Here is a 19,781-nt window from a genome sequence, read left to right as displayed (position 1 = left end):
GAACGATAGAATATTACTTTACCTACCCAGATAAGAAGTGGGAGAATCATCACAGAGGTCTGTTTACCATAGAAAACTGGCACAAATGATGCTGAAGTACAAAGTTTTCAGCTGCTCATCTCTAAGCCAAAGTTTTAAGTACGTCTTTTCAGCATGAGGCAAACATTGCTTCTTCTCTTTTGGTTAATGTTTCAAGGCTGTTTTCTTCACAAAAAGATTTTATTCTTTATTTCTTTGCCCTACTTGGCTTTAAAAAAATATCTAATTTAAAGGAAACTGTCCTCAAGGAATCCAAACATAATTCTGTGCCTCAGGAACTTGTGATTCATTAAAGTGAAGACTCCAGAGTCTTAGAGCTGGCCAAAGAAAACAAGATAAGGCATGTGGCCTACATGAAGTAGAACTTAATTATTGAAATAAAGAAACTGGCAGATCCAGGTCCATTCCTAAGTCTGTTAAAGAAGATCCTCATACAAATTGTTGGCTAGATTTTGGCTAGAACACGTTTTCCCTGTTTGAGGCCAACAACACAGCCCCATTCCTACTTTTCACCTGTTACAAACAGTAGTACTTTGTAGAATGGCTTTTCCCAATTAAGTTCTTCTCAGCTTTTCTGCCCTAAGGTTTCATTCAGCTTCCACAAGACTGTGGAAGGATGGGTTTCAAAAACCTGAGGTGATCTTAACCTAGTGCACTGTTCATTAATAATCTTTTCTGTATTTCTGAAAGAGGAGAAATGCATTCCCATGCAATGTAATTTTGTCTTACCAGATAAGCTTCCTAGAAGCTTCCAGCTTCTGAACTGATGCTGATCAGCATCCACAAAGGGAACACCGCATAATGTAGATGGCTCATGTCAGTTTTGTACAGTTTCCCACACCAGATCACAACATCATCTGTCCCTAAAATCTATATGGCTGTAGTCTTATGTCATTGTCTTGAAAGCTACACCTCTAATTCAGGTGATCAATGCATGATTTACAGCATTCTTACTTGTAGATTTAAATACAATTACATATAAGAACTGTGCCTAACTAGTAATTGCAGTAAAACTTGCATACAGATGTTACATTTAGCTGATAATGGATGTAATTATACATTTGTGTATTTTATAGGTCAAGTCATTCTACTTCAGTCTCAAATTAGGAATATTCTATAAGTTAATGAATTTTAAAACTATACGCTGACTAGAGAGAAGTTAGCTGCCATGGGACAAATGCACCTGAGCTTAACCACTTGCTGCTGTTGCTGCCCCTATGGCTAGACAAGAAGTGGTACTTGAGTGGGGTTAGAAAATCCTTTTGGAGCTAAAAGGTTGCATTGTAAACATAAGTATGGTTTTGAAGGGTGTAGCAAATGAGGACTATGTGGGCTTGGGATAATCTATCCCATCTGCTGCTTCTGTGGACAAGAGCATCATGAACAAGCATTTTCAGTCTGAATATTTAGAGCTAATTCTAAAGATGCAGGTAGTGTAGTTTACCTAAACCTAGTCTAGTTTAGGTATTTTGTACCCAGTGATCCCACGGAAAGATTTTTCTGGATCCTTACAGTCCATTTGGTCAGAAGTCTCCTCTTATTCTCCAGTCTCAATTTGTTCGTTGTTAGTTTCTACGTATTTATTTGGATCACCTTCTGGTGTAATTAAAACTTGTCTCTTCCAGAAGCTTACCTACATAAGATATTTTTGCAATCTTATCCTCTGATTGCCAAAATGGGTACAACACTTCATCAGAAGAAACAAGACAGGCTCCTTTTTTCCCCTCCTCACTCCACCAGCAGTGATGAAGGAGAAAGGACTCTTCCCCAATGGCAAGGGCAGAGATTGTCACCTATTCTCTCCCTGTTATAGAAATGACAGCTGCCTTTCCTCTTTCTTCATGATCAGCAAGCCTTCTCCTCATCAGAGATAAGATATTTGTAGAAAATGTTGTCTTGAGTCTGTAGGAACATGACCTGTAGGAACAGTGTGTGGCAACTGTGACATGTCCTGTCTTTGCGTATACATCTGTCTCGTCTGCAGAATCCACAGAGTAAGAAACCCACCAATTTTCATTTTTTTTCTTCTCTTTGGGTGAACAAGTTCTATTGTATAGCTGCAGAATAGAAGGAATAATTCAACAGCATCTAGGAACTAGGGGTTGCATTAAACAATGATTTTTATTACAGTAACTTACCAAGAGTGAAAATGTAATTATTTCAGTGTAACTTTTTGTTCACGTTTATTAAGAAAATCTGAATGCATGTAGCTTTGAAGACTGAAAAGTGAAGCCTCTTTGACTTTTTAATTTCCATGACTTTCAGTAACCATATCTGAAAGAGCTGTTTGCACCTATTCCTAATTACTGCATTGGGACCTCCTTAATTCAAGCATTTAGGGACTAGTATCTCTGTGTTGGACATGCAATGCTTTGTCCCATTACAGTGTGATGGTTGCTGCTACTGGTAGGTGTCTTGCAGAAATATGTGCATATTAATAATAGAAGGAAATGAGCACTTTGGCAGAGAACGACAGAAATAAGAATAACTTTAAAAAGCATGTGCAAATATAGACATTGTTGAGAGGGTATCACCAGCATGAGGAGATTCTTAGCATTCTGTTAACTGAGGTGTGTGTGCAGACTAGCAAGCTCTGGGCTATTGGAGTGTCAATATATTTCTTGTCAAACAGACATGAGAACGGTATTTAAATCACCAGGCCAAATTCTTTCTCACATTCATGCGTTCAACTCCTAGTGACCTCAACCTCAGATAGGGTTCTGTATCCGTAGATATTCTTCGACAGTCATAAAAGGAATTTTGCATAATCTTGCTTTAAAGTCTTTGGATGCTCACAAGGTAATTTACATTATATTCACAACCCCATCCTACCCTTTTTTGCTTTAATGAAAGTGAGATTTTATCATAGCCCTAATTCAGCAAATCACTTAAGTGTGAACTCCATTTAAGCCAAGGAGCCAAAACACTCACTTCAACAATATATATTTTTTTTTTATAGTCACTAAGGCCAGTTTGTAATTGTTGTATGCAGGAGCACATTAGCCAGGAATAAATGTCTCACTATGCATAATTTCTTTAAAATACTTTTTTCTTTAAGTATGGTATTCCCATTAAAGGTCCAGCTTTGCTGGTATACCTAGAAATTTCATGTCTGGTATGCAAAGTAGTTTTATAGGTTTCATAAGCATGAGGCAAAAATAACTGTTTTAAAAGGAACATTAAGTACAAGGTGACATGTATAAATTGCCCTAGAAATGTTAAATAAAAAGAACTTTTTAAAAATACTCAGCATAAAAATTATAGAGGTTAAACCTGTAAGTGCAGTCCTTTTATCATAAGCATTATAAAACTTAAAGAATTCACATGCAGTAAAACTCATTTTCCTTTTTACCTATAATATATTTCTCCTTTATAGCACTCAATTTAGGTATTGGCTAACCAAGGAATGACTTTCCCAAAATAAATCACTTTTCATCCTTTCCCTTATTCATTAATCTTATGTTATTGTAATATACAGGAAGTTATTGATCTTTAGCATTTTAAATGTGTTTGAAATCCACGCACAGAAAAGTTAATGGTAGTGGTACATGTTTACTGTCTATATGGTGATAACACCAACTCAGTGATTTTTATCTCAGCTTTTGCTGACTGGAGTTGATTTCTTATTAAAAGGGCAAAGATATGTCACTTTAACTCAGCAAAAAATCAGTTTCTTATTATAGGCCTACTAAACCTCAGTATTGTAGAGGAACTTTTTGTATATTATGATTTTATCTATCAAATAAATCTACACAAATGTCAAGGATTCATCCAATGTAAACTAACTGGATAAGAGATCTGTTTTCTCTGATTACTTGAAAAGCACCTAGTAGTAATAGCATAAGACAGCATAGGTGACTAGCCAATTACTTAGTTTAAACTATTTACATCAATCCATATGCTATAAATTATGTCTAAACTCTCTTGCACTTCTGGAAAAGTGAATAAAATCATATAAGTTTATTTTGAATACAAGATCAGATATGGTATGCTGAGTGACACTTAAAAAGAATGAAACAGCAACTGTAGCTTATTTTCTGAAGCAATCTTGACACTAATGCTAAATTACAGCTTGGAAACATCTAGCATTTTTACCTTTATGAGAAAAGGCTTTTTACATATTTAACATAATTCTAGGGAAAATATACTGGAATTATGTATAAAGATATGTACACTGTAACCAAAGGGCATTTATATTCCCCAGTAGAATACTTACAACAATTTTATTGCCATTTGGTGTCATTTTCTAACAGATATAAAATACAGCCAGTAAACAAACTAGACTTTAGATTTAAGCTGACAGCTGTTCCTTCAGAAGCAATATTCAGATATTTAATCTTACGAATACTGAATATTTTACAATTGTTTGAGCAAACTACACTTTTAGCATGTGAAGGACTGTGTGCTTTTATATACAGTTCTTGGATCTGATAATGACACTAAAAAACGACCTTAGAATCCTTAGAATAATCTACACATTTGTCGCTTCCATATATTCCCTGGGCAAATCAAGAAATTGCCTCATGTTTTATTCTTAATTCCACAAAGTCTTTTTATATACGTAATGTTGCTATGAATACTTGGCTCTATTTTTTTTCTGTGTGTGTATAAGTCATACAGTCAACCCCAGAGGAGCTTGTATCTGAATGCAGTTTTTTCTTACTCTAACTTCATTAAGGGAATAAATTGCCCAAGTTTACCACAAAAGCCCGACACACTGCTTTCATAAGTGTCTCACTGCAGTGGCCACTGAAGATTTATGGCTAAGAGAAAGAGGGAGGGTTGCTTTAGCTCAGTGACTGAGGTTGGTACACTACCTAGTGACTTAATCATCATACAGCTTCATCGTCTCACCAGACCCTGCAAAGGAATCAGGAAACCACTGGCCTTTTCAAACTATAAGCTGGATTGGCCAAAGTGAGAGGGTGAGGACTTCTGGTCTGGGAAGAGGCTGTGCAAAGGTAATTATTTGGTGTAAATGGGGCATCAGAGAGTAGCGGTCAATGGCTCGAAGTCCAGATGGAGAACCATGACAAGTGTTGTCCCTCAGGGGTCCGTCCTGGGACCAGTGCTGTTTAATATTTTCATCAATGATACAGACAGCGAGACTGAGTGCACCCTCAGCAAGTTTGCAGGTGGCACCAAGCTGAGTGCATTTGCCACAGTGGACGGATGAGATGTCATCTAGAGGGACCTGTACAAGCTGGAGAAGGCGGCCTGGGAGAACCTCATGAGGTTCAACAAGGCCAACTGCAAGGTCCTGCACCTGGGTCTGGACAATGCCTGATTTCATTACATGATGGAGGATGACTTGATTGAGAGCTGCCCTGTGGAGAAGGACTTGGAGGTGCTGGTTGATGAGAAGCTTGATGTGAGCTGACAATGTATGCTCGCAGTCCAGAAGGCCAACAACCATATCCTGGGCTGCATCAAAAGAAGTGTGGGCAGCAGGTAGAGGGAGATGATTCTGCCCCTTTATTCCTCTCTTGTGAGACCTCATCTGGAGTATTGTGTCCAGATCTGGAATCCCCAACATAAGAAGGATATGGAATTGTTGGAATGGGTCCAGAAGAGGATGATCAGAGGCCTGGAGCACCTCCCATGGCAGGACAGGCTGAGAGAGTTGGGGTTATTAAGCCTGGAGAGGAGAAGGCTCTGAGGAGATCTTATAGCGACCTCCCAGTACCTGAAGGGGCTACAAGAAAGCTGGGGAGGGACTATTCATAATGGCTTGTAGTGATAGGACCAAGGGCAATGGGTATAAACTGGAGAGGGGCAGATTTATACTAGACATAAGGAAGAATTTCTTCACAATGAGAGTGATGAGGTACTGTCACAGGTTGCCCAGGGAAGCTGTGGCTGCCCTATCCCTGGAAGTATTCTAGGCCAGGTTGGATGGGCCCTTGGGCAGCCTGATCTAGTGGAACGTGACAGGGGTGTTAGAACTGCATGATCTTTAAGGTCTCTTCCAACCCAAACTATTCTATGTCTGCACATACTCCTCAGCTGAATAGGCTTCGCCACATGCTTCCCACCTAATTCTGAGATCTAGTCTTGTCCCATTGAAGACAAGTAATAATTTGCAATTGCATTCAGTGGGAAGATAAGCCTCTCAATATGCGCTGAGATTCAGTTGGGAATCATACGTGATAAAGTCAGCTCCAATGGGCATAGGTAATCAAATCAGTACAGTCTGCAAACTTACAGATCTTTAGCAGAAGGTCATGGCAGTATTGCTACTTCCTCTGCAAATAACAAGTAAACCAGACTGTTTTAAGTTATCTTTATCAGTATATATTTCTCCTTTAATACTATAATTCCATTAAAGGTAATCAGTTTAAGAAACGCAGTTGTTGCCCAGGCAGTTCTTTCCACCCCACTGAAAAGATGAGACCTAGAAAAAGGGTTTTCCTGGAGAAATCTTGCATTCGTGTGCTTATTGTCTTAAACTGATCTAGCTCATCTCTCACTTGACATGTAAATTCTGTTTTGAAATAGACCCAGCCTATTGCTCCCTGCCTTTATGATGGCTAAACCAACCCATTTGCTGCAGAAGAGGATGTGCTCACTCCATCTCAACTGAGGAGAAATTACATCTCCATCCCTTCTGTTTTAGGTTGTTTACCCTTTTGGGTATAAGATGAAGCCCTTATTGTTTTCAGCAAATTGAGATGCAGTAATTGAGGTGTAGCAGGCTATGCTGCTTCATGCAGCAGGATTGAAATGCAGGAGGCAGCCTTGCAGCATGTAGCCATTTCTCCCCTCTCCAGACTTTTTTCCAAATCCACGGTTTGATCTGCTCTCCACTCCAGAAAGCCACAGAGCCATGGGGAAAAAGATGTATGGCCATCAAGATGCCGTGTCTTGCTTACCTGTGGTCTGACTGAAGGAGGAAGAAAGTGATGAGATAATTCCACCTCTGTTTCTCAGCAGGACACACAGGCTTTCAGATAACCAGAAAATGACAGAAATACATACAAAGCAGCATTATCAGCTTGTTCTGTATATGGATATGCAATTCTAAATCATGCTGCAATCTTTAATACTGGCAGAAAGCACGGGATGAGCAGAAAGGGTTATATACCATAGTAGTTCATGGGCATGGATAGTTACATTTATTTTTCCATGGGAGCCTGAGGAGTTAGAGTTGTTTCATTTGGATGCTCAAAGAAAAGGGTTCTGCCAGAGTGCATCCATTCAGTCTGAGCCAACACTTATTGGAAATATGTTGCCATATCACTGTAGTGGTACTGTATAACAAACATCAGTACTGATAATTAAGAGGTACTTTAAAAGTGCTATTTTGTACTGAAACTCTTCGCTTTCAGTTCCAACCCACTTTAAAACACCCAGATTTGCTGTATTTTCAATGATTTTCTGAATGACTTTGTGCCGCAAGGGTACAGCCACTAGTTGCTGCAGAATATATTTTATACTCTTATATGCTTATATAATACTTATTAATCTGTCATGTAGTTTTACCTGAATCAGCAGTAAAATCTCTGAAGTCAAAGGATAATTGCCAAAACAGCATTAACATATTTTATCCAAATAAAAAGAAAATAACCTTTGAAAAAGTACCTTGCAGCTACACAGACTGACAAAATGCATCAATTATATTTTTGCTCACTGTAATTACACTGCAGTAAGTGCACAATGAACTTTAGTACACTGTAAGGTTACTGCTATTAAATCGCTATCAGAAACAACTTGGATTTTAATTTAGAACAGAATTTAGAACACAACATCTGATCCCATCTAAAAATCTGACATATCCATACAAGCTTCAATTTAAAGTACACAATTAAATGATAGCACCTTGAGTGTAGCAAAGGGTTTCTGCTGTCTTGGTCAGGAATGCTGGGTATGTGAACAATGAAATTTGAAAGAGCTTTTGGTATGCGTTGTCCAACACCAACACAGAGGCCTTTCCAGTAAACTCTACATATTCCCTGTACCTTTTTTTTTTTTCCCCATGTGGAAACATAAAAATTGGTGTTCCAGCTTCCAGAGAATTCATGTTAAATCTCCAGGTATACAGGATGATATTTCCACATCTTGTCATAGAATTATAGAATGGTTTGTGTTGGAAGGGACCTTAAAGAAGACCACTTTCACCCCCTCCCCTGGCCATAGGAAGGGATATCCCACCAGATCAGGCTGCCCAAGAGCCCATCCAACCTGGTCTTGAATAATTCCAGGAGGGGTACATCCACAGCTTCTCTGGGCAACCTGCGCCAGTGACTCACCACTCTCATCACAAAGAATTTCTTCCTAATGTCTAGTCTAAATCTTCCCCTCCTCCAACTGAAAGCTATTCCCTCTCATCCTATCACTACATGCCCTTGTAAAAAATCCCTCCCCAGTTTTCTTGAACACCCCCTTTGGATACAGGAAGGCTGCTATAAGGTCTCCTCTGAGCCTTCTCTTCTCCAGGCTGAACAACCCCAACTCTTGCAGCCTGTCTTCTTTGTGGGAGGTGCTCCAGCCCTCTGATATAGCCCTCCTCTGGACCTGTTCCAACAGTTCCATATCCTTCTTATGTTGGGGATTCCAGAACTAGACACAATACCTCAGATGAGGTCTCACAAGTGTGGAGTAGAGGGGCAGAATCACCTCCCTCTACCTGCTGCCCACGCTTCTTTTGATGCAGCCTACAATATGGTTGGCCTTCTGGGCTGTGAGCGCATTGACAGCCTATGTTGTGCTTCTCATCAATTAGCACCCTCAAGTCCTTCTCTTTAGGGCTGCTGTCAATCACATCATCTCTAATTCTATATTGAAACCATAGATTGCCTCAACCCAGGTGTAGGACTTTGTAGTTGGCCTTGTTGAACCTCATGAGGTTCTCCTAGGCCCACTTCTCCAGCTTGTGCAGGTCCCTCTGGATGACATCCCATACTTCTGATGTGAATCTTTTTCTCAGATTATTGCAACAGGAAGGATATTGTTATCTCAGTGATACTATGGACACTTTTTTGGTCTTCTGTCTTCTTTGCTTTGTATTTTGCAAAAGTGTTGCTGTGATGCTCTGCCATGGTATTGTATCTTTGCCTGACATGCCCTGAAGGTTGTTAACGTCATGAGAGAAACCAATTAGGCAATCTAAAACTGGACTATGAATCAGTGTAAAAGAATAAAACTAAAACCATTGTAGTTTGTTTTCTGTTTAAGTGATACCTAGCTAAATAAAAAGAGTAGTGTGGTACAAAGAAATGTGTCTAGGTTGTAGGATGCACAAGACCATTCCAATGTTCAGTCACAGTTTTTCATGTGAGGTGGGGAATCCCCCTGTTTTGCCTGTTATCTCCCTGTTCTAGAGGTAACAGCATTTCCCAGTATCAAACCCAGAATTACAACAAATATTTTAACATATTTCTTCACTCAGAACATAAAAGTACACAAAAATACAATAGAAATTAGAGATTACTCTCATACATAAACCAGCATTTGTATAATTTATTACAGCTGTGTTAAATGAGATTGAGAATAGTAAAATTCATTAAAGCATTACAGTACTACTGGAGCAATCTACTTTTTCCATGCTAGCCAGTAAGACAATGAAATTTGATTTTTGCTCCCATTAATCTAAGCAAAATTTCTCTTATATCGGCACTCCAGAAAGTGAAAACAATTGGAGCCGGGGCACTCTTGTGCAAACTGCCACCCATATGACACAAGCTGAGGATCTGGCATGTGATGTGGTAACTGCTAATGAACTGAGCTTGGTCTGCTGCCGTGTCTTGCCTTTATAAACAGTTTCCAGTCCCATAACACATCATCTCATCCTCCTCGCCATGATTTTCTTCTTTGAAAGTCTATTCTTTATTCACTCAATTCTCCATCTGTCAAGAGCATCATAAGGAGAAATTATTAAAAGTAACAGGCGTAAAAATCCCCATTCTGCTGTTTTACCAAAGCATTTAGGGTCTGAGAAAAATTAGGCGAATTCACATTTCACATGTGCTTAAATTGCTAATCTCACTGCTCTATCTGTATTAGTGAATACATTTACATTAACTTTTACTTTATAATATTTTGGCAGAACTGTTAGAAAAATTGTTATAAGCCTAGGAGTGGAACTGAACCATGAAAGCTAAACTGTAAGCTGCTGCAAAGCTGGGTTATTAGTATGACAGAAGAAAATTTCACACACACAGAAAGCTTCTAAGCCACAACATTTTAAAAGCAAGAAGAGAGAGGTGGGGAAGTGTTATCAAAGTCATCTATGTTCCCTCTGATATTTCACTGATCACTTCCATAATGATATGTTGGTTTTATCTGTTCCCTTTTTCAGGCATTTGGTGATATTAGTGGAGAAATTCTTTTGTGTAATGAAATGAGCACAGCCCAGGAGTGCATAAGTGAAATGGACAGTGTGCTGCATACATCTTCACATATCAAGCTGAGGGAAAGGAAAAAGAGCACAGCAAGTTGGAAAGGTATTATTTTCAATTTCTGTACCTAGCTGAAAACCAATGTTGATACCTAAGCATAAAACTATGGGAGGGATAGAAGAGAACAGATGGTTTGAAAACACGGTTTCTCTTGGATAGACTAGGGTGCAGTCAGTTGGGGCTAAAATATCACAGTTGTGTTTTCTAGTGGGTTTTCATCGTTGGGTAGTTTCATAAATCTGTTGCAAGAATCCTGAAGGCTGAAGATTCACCCAAACACTGTAACACATTCAGAAACTCCGTACACTAAAACAGTGCGGAACAATCTGTTTAAAGCAAAGGACAGCATTTAAAGCATGCTGAGGGCAGGATTAAATTAGCTACTTTATACATAATTGTGTATGTGTCCAAACATATTGGTCTGACTGTGAAAGTCCCAATCTTTCAGGCTTGCGTTGTGTTTTCCACTGTGTACTGAGAGTCACTGGGCCCCTCCCTTTGTCTAGAGAAGTACATGCAAAGTATGACAATTTCCCAGGTGATGTTTCTGCTGATCAAAGATAGATAGTATCAAAGTGTTGGATGTCAGAGAACTATAGAACACACTGGCTGTCCTTAGATATCCCTATTATTACAAGATATCAATTTCGTCTCATTCCTTACCCAGGGTCTCAGTACCATATCTGGTTCCCTTGGATTTTTGCACTCAGCTGGGTCCAACTGTAGTCAGTATACTTCAGTTAAAAGCACCTTCTGTCACTTTAAAATCCACAGTAAACTTGTCTTCTAAGCGATAAACCTCTGAAAGTTTACATAAGCACACAAGACACATTTTTTTTGACAGAAAACTGATAAATTTAGTGTATGGGCTCTTGTTCCAGTATGCCTCTCGTTGGGGAAAGGAGGTCATTGCTACACTGTCATTCCTGTATTTACATCATGCCATTCTTTAATTTTCCTAATCTTCAGGAAATCACATTGTCTCTGATAAAAGCTAATTCCTGCAGCAATACGTAATCCACAGATTGTTTACATCCTGATCCAAAGCCATGGCGTAGTGATCATCTCCCAGGATTTACCCTTCTGATGTTGTCCTGCAAATGCTCCATTCATAACTCTTCTGTGGCTTCAACGAGATTTTCAGTGTGGTGAGCTCACTGGATCAGATCACAGATCAGATCATGCAAATAAAATTATTTCTTATGATTTGTTTTCTTTCCCAATAGCAGGACATTCTTAGATTTCTCAGGTTTGCTTGTTCCTACTTTTTCAAGTTTGCTTGTACCTGCTAGTGGGTGTGGGGAAAATGTTGCTGATTTGTCTTTCAAGTTTCATGACTAAAACATTGACAGTGTTTCCAGTAATTGTTCAAAGCACAACACCATTGCTGTTGCAAGGATGCAGAGGTGCCCAGAAGAGAACAATGATGGTTTCATGCCACCAGTTCAGTAGCCAAGTCCCAACAGGCTGAAAAATTTACAAGATCTCAGAGAACATAATTTTTCTGGGGCCTTAACTTTGGTCAGACCTGCTTCCCTGGGAGCTACGGCAGCTTAAAGCAACCTGGAGGTTTTCCTCATGCTTTCTTACTAGTATTAAAATCTTGCTCATTAGTTTGAACCAGTCAGTGCCTATTCTATTTGGCTTCGAATGCATAAGAAATTAAGTCCATGCCCCAAAGGCAAAGAATTCAAGAGACAACAGAAGGAGAAGGTGGAAAGGAGAACAAAGGCAAGAAAGGTGAAGTAATTTGTCCAAGGTCACCAAAGTCAGAGGTAAATGCAGAAATAAAAGGTAGAACACCAGTACTCTGACTTTTGGTCTTCCCTGTACTAGGATCCTTTTTGTCCTGAAAATGCAGATGGAAAAGGGAAATGTCTTACCTTACTGTTATTTTGAATCATTCATGTAGAACACTTGTAGTCAATTAACAAAGTAATCAGTGACATCTTTCTAATGTGGATGCGTCTCTGGTATCTCTTTGTTCTCACTGGTATGGTAAAACTTTTGCACATGCAATTACCTTTGCAAGCTCTTTCCCAATGTCTTGATCATTGTTGATTAATTCTGAGTCTTAAATCTAGGTTCTTATCCATCTGAGTAATCATTAAATGACATTAAGTGGTAAGATTGAGGTTTAAATACCACTTCTGAAAACACTGTTTTTTCAGGTTTGCAAGATAATAATGTGACTTGCCATTTTTTTTCTTCTTTTAATTGATTTGTAGGCATGTGTATATGTGTGTATTTGTCTGTATTACAACCAGACAGAAATGCTGTTAAAAATCTTCTGAATATCTACAAGAAGTGATGCGATTTCTGTGAGTTCTATTGCATCAAATATTATTTGGATGACTTCTCTCTGCCATAACATGAATAAAATTGCCTTTTTAATGTTTTCTTTGCCTGTTGAGACTTTAAACTCCTTTATGCAATATTGGAAAAGAAACTAGCTGAAGAGAAACCATCAAGTTCCAGAATTTTTTTATGGACATTTTCCTACCTGAGCAGAGTTGCTCTTCTCACTGATTGCCCTGGCATCTGAGGTAATGCTGATTACCCTATAATGAGTGAATGATACAAGCAATGCAGTGGAGGCCACCAGGATTGCTTATCCACATGACTGTCCTCTGCTATGAGTTACAGTGGTGATCTGTAAACTACTGCATCTTACAGGTGACAGTACCAGGGAGGCAGCATGCTATATGCAGCATCATACTTTATGCATCATCATACTTTATGCATCTTCTTGACCTCAGTTTTGTCTTTGAATGTGACTGAATGTAATGGTAAAAATTTCTTTGTCAATACTATATCCTAGGTTTCCTGAGCTAAGATATCCCAGACTGGTTCTGTGAGATTTTGACTTCAGTGTAGGTAACATGCCATTATTTAGTCTGAAGACAAGACTGATTTAATGTGCAAAGACACCACACCTTCAGTTCTGATGGGAATATGCTGATTTTTTAAACAAATGCGGATCTGGTTCCAAAACTTTGTTCAGCCAGAAGGACAGCTCATCAGTTTTAGTCCTTCAGTTATGCTGACGTGTCTCCACTGACTTTCATCTGATCTGGGATGTACAATTCTGTAACGATACATATTCTTGAAAGAAGAATTTACAGTATGCTTAAATATTAAGTGAATTTATAGTACATTTTTGCTGAAAATGTACAATCCTACCTATTAGTTTTCATTGTCACATCCTGTGAGTTCCCATGGTTGTTGGTCAATATACACTGTGTGGCCTTGGCTTTGAAATTGTTTTCTGAAGTGCTTTTATCAGCAACATTGTCTGTAATGCTCAGTTATGGTTGCATAGTAATTGCCTGTCTATGCAGTGTTCCTTTAGAACAGTTTTCTTCTATGTAGCTATATATATGTAGTCATTACTGAAAAGTGTAAATAAAGAATCCTTTTAGTGGTGTAGTTTCCCTAGGTACCTACTGTGCTCTTATTATCTAAAACATACTCCCCATCTGTAGTTCTGTTCTATTAAAGGATAAAGACATAAGTATGAATTAAAAATTAAAATGCTTGTTGTAGATTGGAGAACAAGGTCTATTAGAACATATCTGGCGCAAGGCTCACAGTACAGTAGATAGATTACACCGAGCACCAGTTAAGCAAGGGGATGAAAAATGAGTGATTTTAATCATCCAGTTAAATATAGTGCTAAGTGGTATGTGCTAGCATTAAAAGAAAATTACTTAGCACTTCACCAATCACAGCATGAGAGCATTCCATTGGAAGCAGTATTTCCAGTGGTGCTCAATCCTCAGTTTTATTAAATAAATCGGCTGTTAATGCTTAAGGAAGCAGTTGAAGACGTATTGCTATGATAATAAAAAGATTGAAAATGTAAAAATAAAGAGAAGCAGTACCTCATTTTAATGGAATGCCCTAAGAAAACCTCCTTCTTTCTTAACAACAAAACTCCAAAGTGCTGGTAGATCTGTATTGTTTGCATCTACTTTCCTTTAGTCAGGTCTTCCCTTCTTACTAATGAATATGACCTTTCTCTTTTTCTTTTTTTTCATCTTTATAATGACATCTTTTTTTTTTCTCATAAATCTGCTGCCATGTCACTGAACATTTTGATGAGCTTTTCTGATTCCCTCTTATATCTCCATGATAGGATATTATTATCCAATAATCTACAGATGAGGAGCCTGATCCTCAGCACAGGTACTTTTTGGCTGCTCAGTTAAAGATGGAGATGTGAAAATTTACACCAGAAGAGGTTTTTGACATTGAGGACTGTCTTTGTATCATGCAGCAATCTTATTTCCTCCACCGTAATGGGCATTGGGAGACACTCAAATCTGCCATCTGAACATGCAGAAGTTGTGAGAAGCTATAAACCTGTCTGAGTCTCAGGCCAAACCTAATCCTCCTTCTTCTAAACAGAAGTCACCTGGCAGGAGCTGCACAGCAAAAGTCTTGGGAATGGCACATGCAGGAGATGGCCCAAGGACTGAGCCACAGTTGTGTCTTCACCAGCAAGATCAAACATTAAAAATACAGAAAATTACAACTCATATATCAAAATTACAGGAGTAAGGAGATTGTGCATGGAGGCATCTTGAGTCCTTAATTTTTCCCCTTGTTTCATTCTTTGGAAAATCCAATTTTGAGTTTTCTTTTATGACTAGTTTAGAAAGCTGTTTTTTTTAATAAAGAGATAAGTGCAGGAAATGAGGGAAAAATTATGATGATGAAGACTAAGAATCTCCTGTCAATATGTAATTGCAGGATCTCATGCCTCTTCTGGGATTCATTGTAAATGTTGCAATCAGCTATTTTCTTGGGTCAGGGGAGGAAGGATAAGGGGCCAATAAGCCTTAACTTGTTGCAAATACTGGTTATTACTGGGTTTTTTTTGCAACAGGGCAAAAAACCATAATCAAGCGATACGCCACATATTTCATCTATTTTAGAACAAAGGTTGACTGGAGACATTTTGAGTTTTCTTCTGGTCCTACATTTTTAGGTATCTGTGACAATGATGAGATCTGCTCAAAATAAGTACCTATCCCATGTACTTAACGCTTTAGTGAAATCCGTGTAGTCCTATAGAGCAGAATTCTTTCCGCTAGTAGTGTAGGGTAATGATGTTGGATATGAAAGAATATTTGTAAAATCATGGTTTATTTAAAACAAATATTTTCTTGTGAAAAAAGCTTGTCAGTCTTTTGCAATGTATGTTCTAAAACAAGACATTTAAGCAGTGCTTCCTTCTCTTTCTGCAGCAGATTTTCATTCTCATTTCCCTATCTCCTTCTAGTTAGATAAGCACTTAGAAGTTGTTGTTTTTTTCTTGTTGTACAAGGTCTTTATTTGAGGAACTTCTTTAAACCTTAAACCAACACATATTTTCTTTGTACCAATGCAACATTTTCTTCTCAAAATATTTAAGGACACAATATTTAACCTTTTTTTCAAAATACAGAATTTCATTTTACATTTTCTTGGCTGACAAGTAATGGCTATGATGCATCTTTTCTGGGTATGCCAATTCTGTCATATACACTAATATGAAATAATGACACAAGGTTGACTTAACTAGAGATAATAGGACATATTTCTAAAACATTCTGTATGGGAGGTACATGCACAGACCTTGCTACTTGTTAATGAAACGGGAGAAGTTCCTCATCTGCACTACAACATATAACATCCTCCTACTCCAAAAGCGGAGAGTCCTTACATAATAAAATAATAAATATAAAAATGAAAGTAATCCACACAGCATTGTTTCAGGTAAATTTTAGAAATTCACCATGCAATGGAAAACAACCACATTATATTTGGAGCAGTAGACAACTGCCTTTGCATCTAAAACTAGTGTGTGAATGTGTGTTCATGTGTGTGCACATGTGAATAGAACAATAACAAGACAAGTTTCAGTGGCAAGGCTCTGTATTTGAAACCTTTTCAGGGGTTTATCTCTTGTCCATGTTGTTTAAATCTTTTGAACAAAAAATCAGCATTTGAGGGCTTTGTCTTTTTCTGCAAATGTTATCTGTGAATATATTAGAGAGGCTCTAAACTATCTGAAAACATGTTACTTTTTTTGTAGAATATTTCAGATTAGAACGTAAAATTTTCAATGATCTCATCACATTATGTTTTTCTTTATAAAATGGTAGACAGGAATTGGTTATAGCTTCCTATTCCTTCCCCCTCCCCTTTTTTTTCATGTTTCTATTAAGAATTGCTCATATTTTGGGTCAAAAAAATTTGTGGACAGCTGACAGTGGAAAGGTTACCACGTTACATCAATCTATTAACAACAGTTAAATATTGGGTTTCCCCTATGAATTGATGGCCTTACACACATGAACCCAGCTTATAAGGAATGCAGCATTTTACTTATGGTTTGGGCTATACTTATAAGCTCAAGACTTCTCTGTGCCACTTTGACAGACAAGTATTTTACGGGGAATGTTGAAAGAGCTGTTACAGGCACAGTTTTTCCAAAAAGAAAATAGTGAGACTAGATTAAGAGCTGTTGCATTCAGGTGTCTAATCTTTAGCCTTCCTCTTCTACCCTTGCTGTTGTTGTAGACACAAGCTCTACTTTGAGTGCAGCTGTGCGCCACTCGAAGAGATCATCTGCAGCTGCTTTTTCATGCAGGAGCAGCTCCCGTGGGACCTCTGTTTCACCCATTTTAGGACGAAAAGCAAATACCTTCTGTTCCAGCTGTTTAAGCTTTTCAGGGACATTTTAACCAAAACCAGGTGAGAGAGCATTCACATGAGCAGCTACACTAGCAGTTACCTTTGAGAGAAGGGTGTGAGGACAGGTGTGGATGATGCTGTTATTCCTTTATTCAGCATAGCTGAAACTGGAGTGGATTTCTGCTCTGTGTGTGCCTGGCTATCTATTGAAAGTCTCAGAGAGGGTTAAATGTCTGGGAATGACACGTGGACTTTAATGCTCATCAGGGCTATGAAGATGATCAGAAGGCTGGAGTACCTCTGCTATGAGGACAGGTGGAGAGAGTTGGGGTTGTTCAGCCTGGAGAAGAGAAGGCTCTGAGTAGACCTTATAGCAGCCTTCCTGTATCTGAATGGGATGTACAAGAAAGCTGGGAGGGACTTCTCACAAGGGCATGTAGTGATAGGATAAGAAGGAATGGCTTTAAATTGGAGGGGGGGGAAAGATTTATGCTAGATATTAGGAAGAAATTCTTTGTGATGAGAGCAGTGAGTTACTGGCACAGGTTGCCCAGGAAAGCTGTGGATGCCCCATCCCCGGAGGTGTCCCTGGCCGTGGTAGGGGAGTTGGAACTGGATGATCTTTAAGGTCCCTTCCAACCCAAACCATTCTATCATTCTATGATTTTATTCCAGGATGAAAAAAATGCAAGAAGTATATACCAGAGATTCTGCAGAGAAGGAACATCTATGTTAGCAGTAGTACAGGAATACAGTGTAGGAACTGATCTGTAGAGGAGAACAGCTGGAGCTGAAGGCCTGGCATCCAAGCCACACAAGTTGTGAGGGTTTACTTCAGACTAGTTGTAGTCTGGTCCTTTGGACTTAATGTCTATTGAAAGCCAATTCCAGTTTTATTCCTGGAATAAACTTTCAGGAATAAATCAAAATATTTTTCCAGCCTAGTTTCAATTAAGAAAGCAAGTAAATGTCCCCCAAGACTACCACAGTGTGAAGCAGAAAGCACAGTAGTTGGAGACACTGGTAAGATTTTCCCTAAAAGCTCACGGAAGGCACTAATGTAGAAATGTCCACAGTTACCTATGTCACCTGGTTTGAGACGAACCAAGCAACAAAATGTCCACCTAATGTCCATGAAGGGAACCTTCTCAGCTCTATAGAGGCTTATGCTCTCAACACTACTAGAGTTGTCAGTAAAGTTATTAAGTAGCTATCTGTTTTAAAATTCTTAAATAGTCCTGCTTAGGTGTTAGCTTTCTCTCTAATATTGTCATATCCCTGGTGATATGTGCCCTATTTCAGCTTTGTCAGGATATGTGGGGAAGGCAAAGGGAACGTTAGCTCCACGTAGTGTAAGGCTTCATCCACCAGCTGTTTGACAGTCATATTTAGATAAGAACATGTGGAAAATGTGCTTTATTTTTTAACAATGTAAACATTTTTTCAAAAAGAAAAAGAACAGTTTTATGGGGAGTTTTTATTATTATTATTCTTTCACTGATGTACTTTGCTGCTGTTTTCACATAATTCCTTTTTTTTTGCTCTGAAGGAGAAATTGAACCCGTGCTTACTCTATAGATCATGCAGCTTGGGTAGAGAATAGCACTAAAACAGGGGTTGCTAACCAGCTTCAAACTTAACAACACTGAAGGAAGAATTGAAGCCTTTGCATGGACAGTGCCCTAAAAAAGGAAATGGGCTATTGGTTATGCCTTTGGCTTTCTTTACTGTGCTTGCCAGACACATTGGGGTGGATGGGGAGTCCCATTCACTCTGCAGGCTGCAGCCCTCTGCTGCCCACTCAGCTAGGTCATATGCAGTCTTAACTGTTATATTTCTGAGTAAGATGAAAGAAAAAGATGCTGCAAATGATACTGCTTCAAGTGAAGGACCCAGTCAGAAGACTTCTCAAGGCTTCTGATCAGATGGGATTTGAATGGGAGAAGAAAGCAGCCTTACACAAGGTCAGACCTTCATCAGTAAAGGCTAGAGGTTTTTTGCAGGCTCTAGTGTTCCTGAAAGGGGAGAGATTTGCCTGGGTAATTAGGTCAGGATTGTAATAGTTTGGCTTCCTTTTATGTTGTTATGTGGATAACTCAGATTTCTTTTTTCTTCTCCACAGACTCAGCAGTACAATTTCAAAATTGACATGGTGCTTATCAGAAGTTAGTAATTGGATATTGCAACCCATTTGTTTGATAAAGCTGAACTGCTCATTTTTGGTTTCTAAAAGCTAATAGGCATTGTTCCTTCTTTGACATTTGATTTTAATGGCTGTAATGTTGCTCCTGTCTCAACAGTTATATGTCTGGGTGTTTTCCTTGATTCAGTGCTTGCTCTGCAGGCTGCAGGAGATTTTTTTTAACTCTTTAGCTTCTGGCATCTGTAGTAGTTTTCTTACTCCTCCAAATGTTGCTGTATGCCATGATCTGTCAAATGAAAAGTACTAGGATTCAACAGTGAATTAAGGCTGAAGGGGCAAGTGCAGTTTTTCCCAGGTCTGCATTGCTCTAGTTAGTTCAGAAATCATGTAATCATAAAAAGAAATCTTCATTATGGTTTTGCACCAGTGAGATCCTATGAAAAGTGGAGAGGTGGTGTGAAACTGGTAGAAAAGGGGTGTGTAAAACTCCTCTGACTGTATCATCTGCTGCTGCTGAA

At 38.7% G+C, this 19,781-nt stretch overlaps 1 protein-coding gene across 1 annotated transcript in view; it reads left to right on the top strand.

The window, feature by feature from the left end:
• Positions 1-13,162, top strand: part of LOC138718475 (uncharacterized) — a 50,147-nt gene extending 36,985 nt beyond the window's left edge. Inside the window, exons 5-6 of the mRNA XM_069852982.1 lie at positions 10,337-10,481; positions 12,851-13,162. Of these exons, the coding sequence (XP_069709083.1) occupies positions 10,337-10,481; positions 12,851-12,981 (276 nt within the window). The 3' untranslated portion in view covers positions 12,982-13,162. The remainder of the gene's footprint in view (positions 1-10,336; positions 10,482-12,850) is intronic.
• The last annotated feature ends 6,619 nt before the right edge of the window (positions 13,163-19,781 follow it).

Source organism: Phaenicophaeus curvirostris, chromosome 3, assembly GCF_032191515.1.
Source record: "Phaenicophaeus curvirostris isolate KB17595 chromosome 3, BPBGC_Pcur_1.0, whole genome shotgun sequence".
NCBI lineage: Eukaryota > Metazoa > Chordata > Aves > Cuculiformes > Cuculidae > Phaenicophaeus > Phaenicophaeus curvirostris.
The sequence above is the reverse complement of the archived record's forward strand: the minus strand, read 5'-3'. Positions and strand labels throughout refer to the sequence as shown.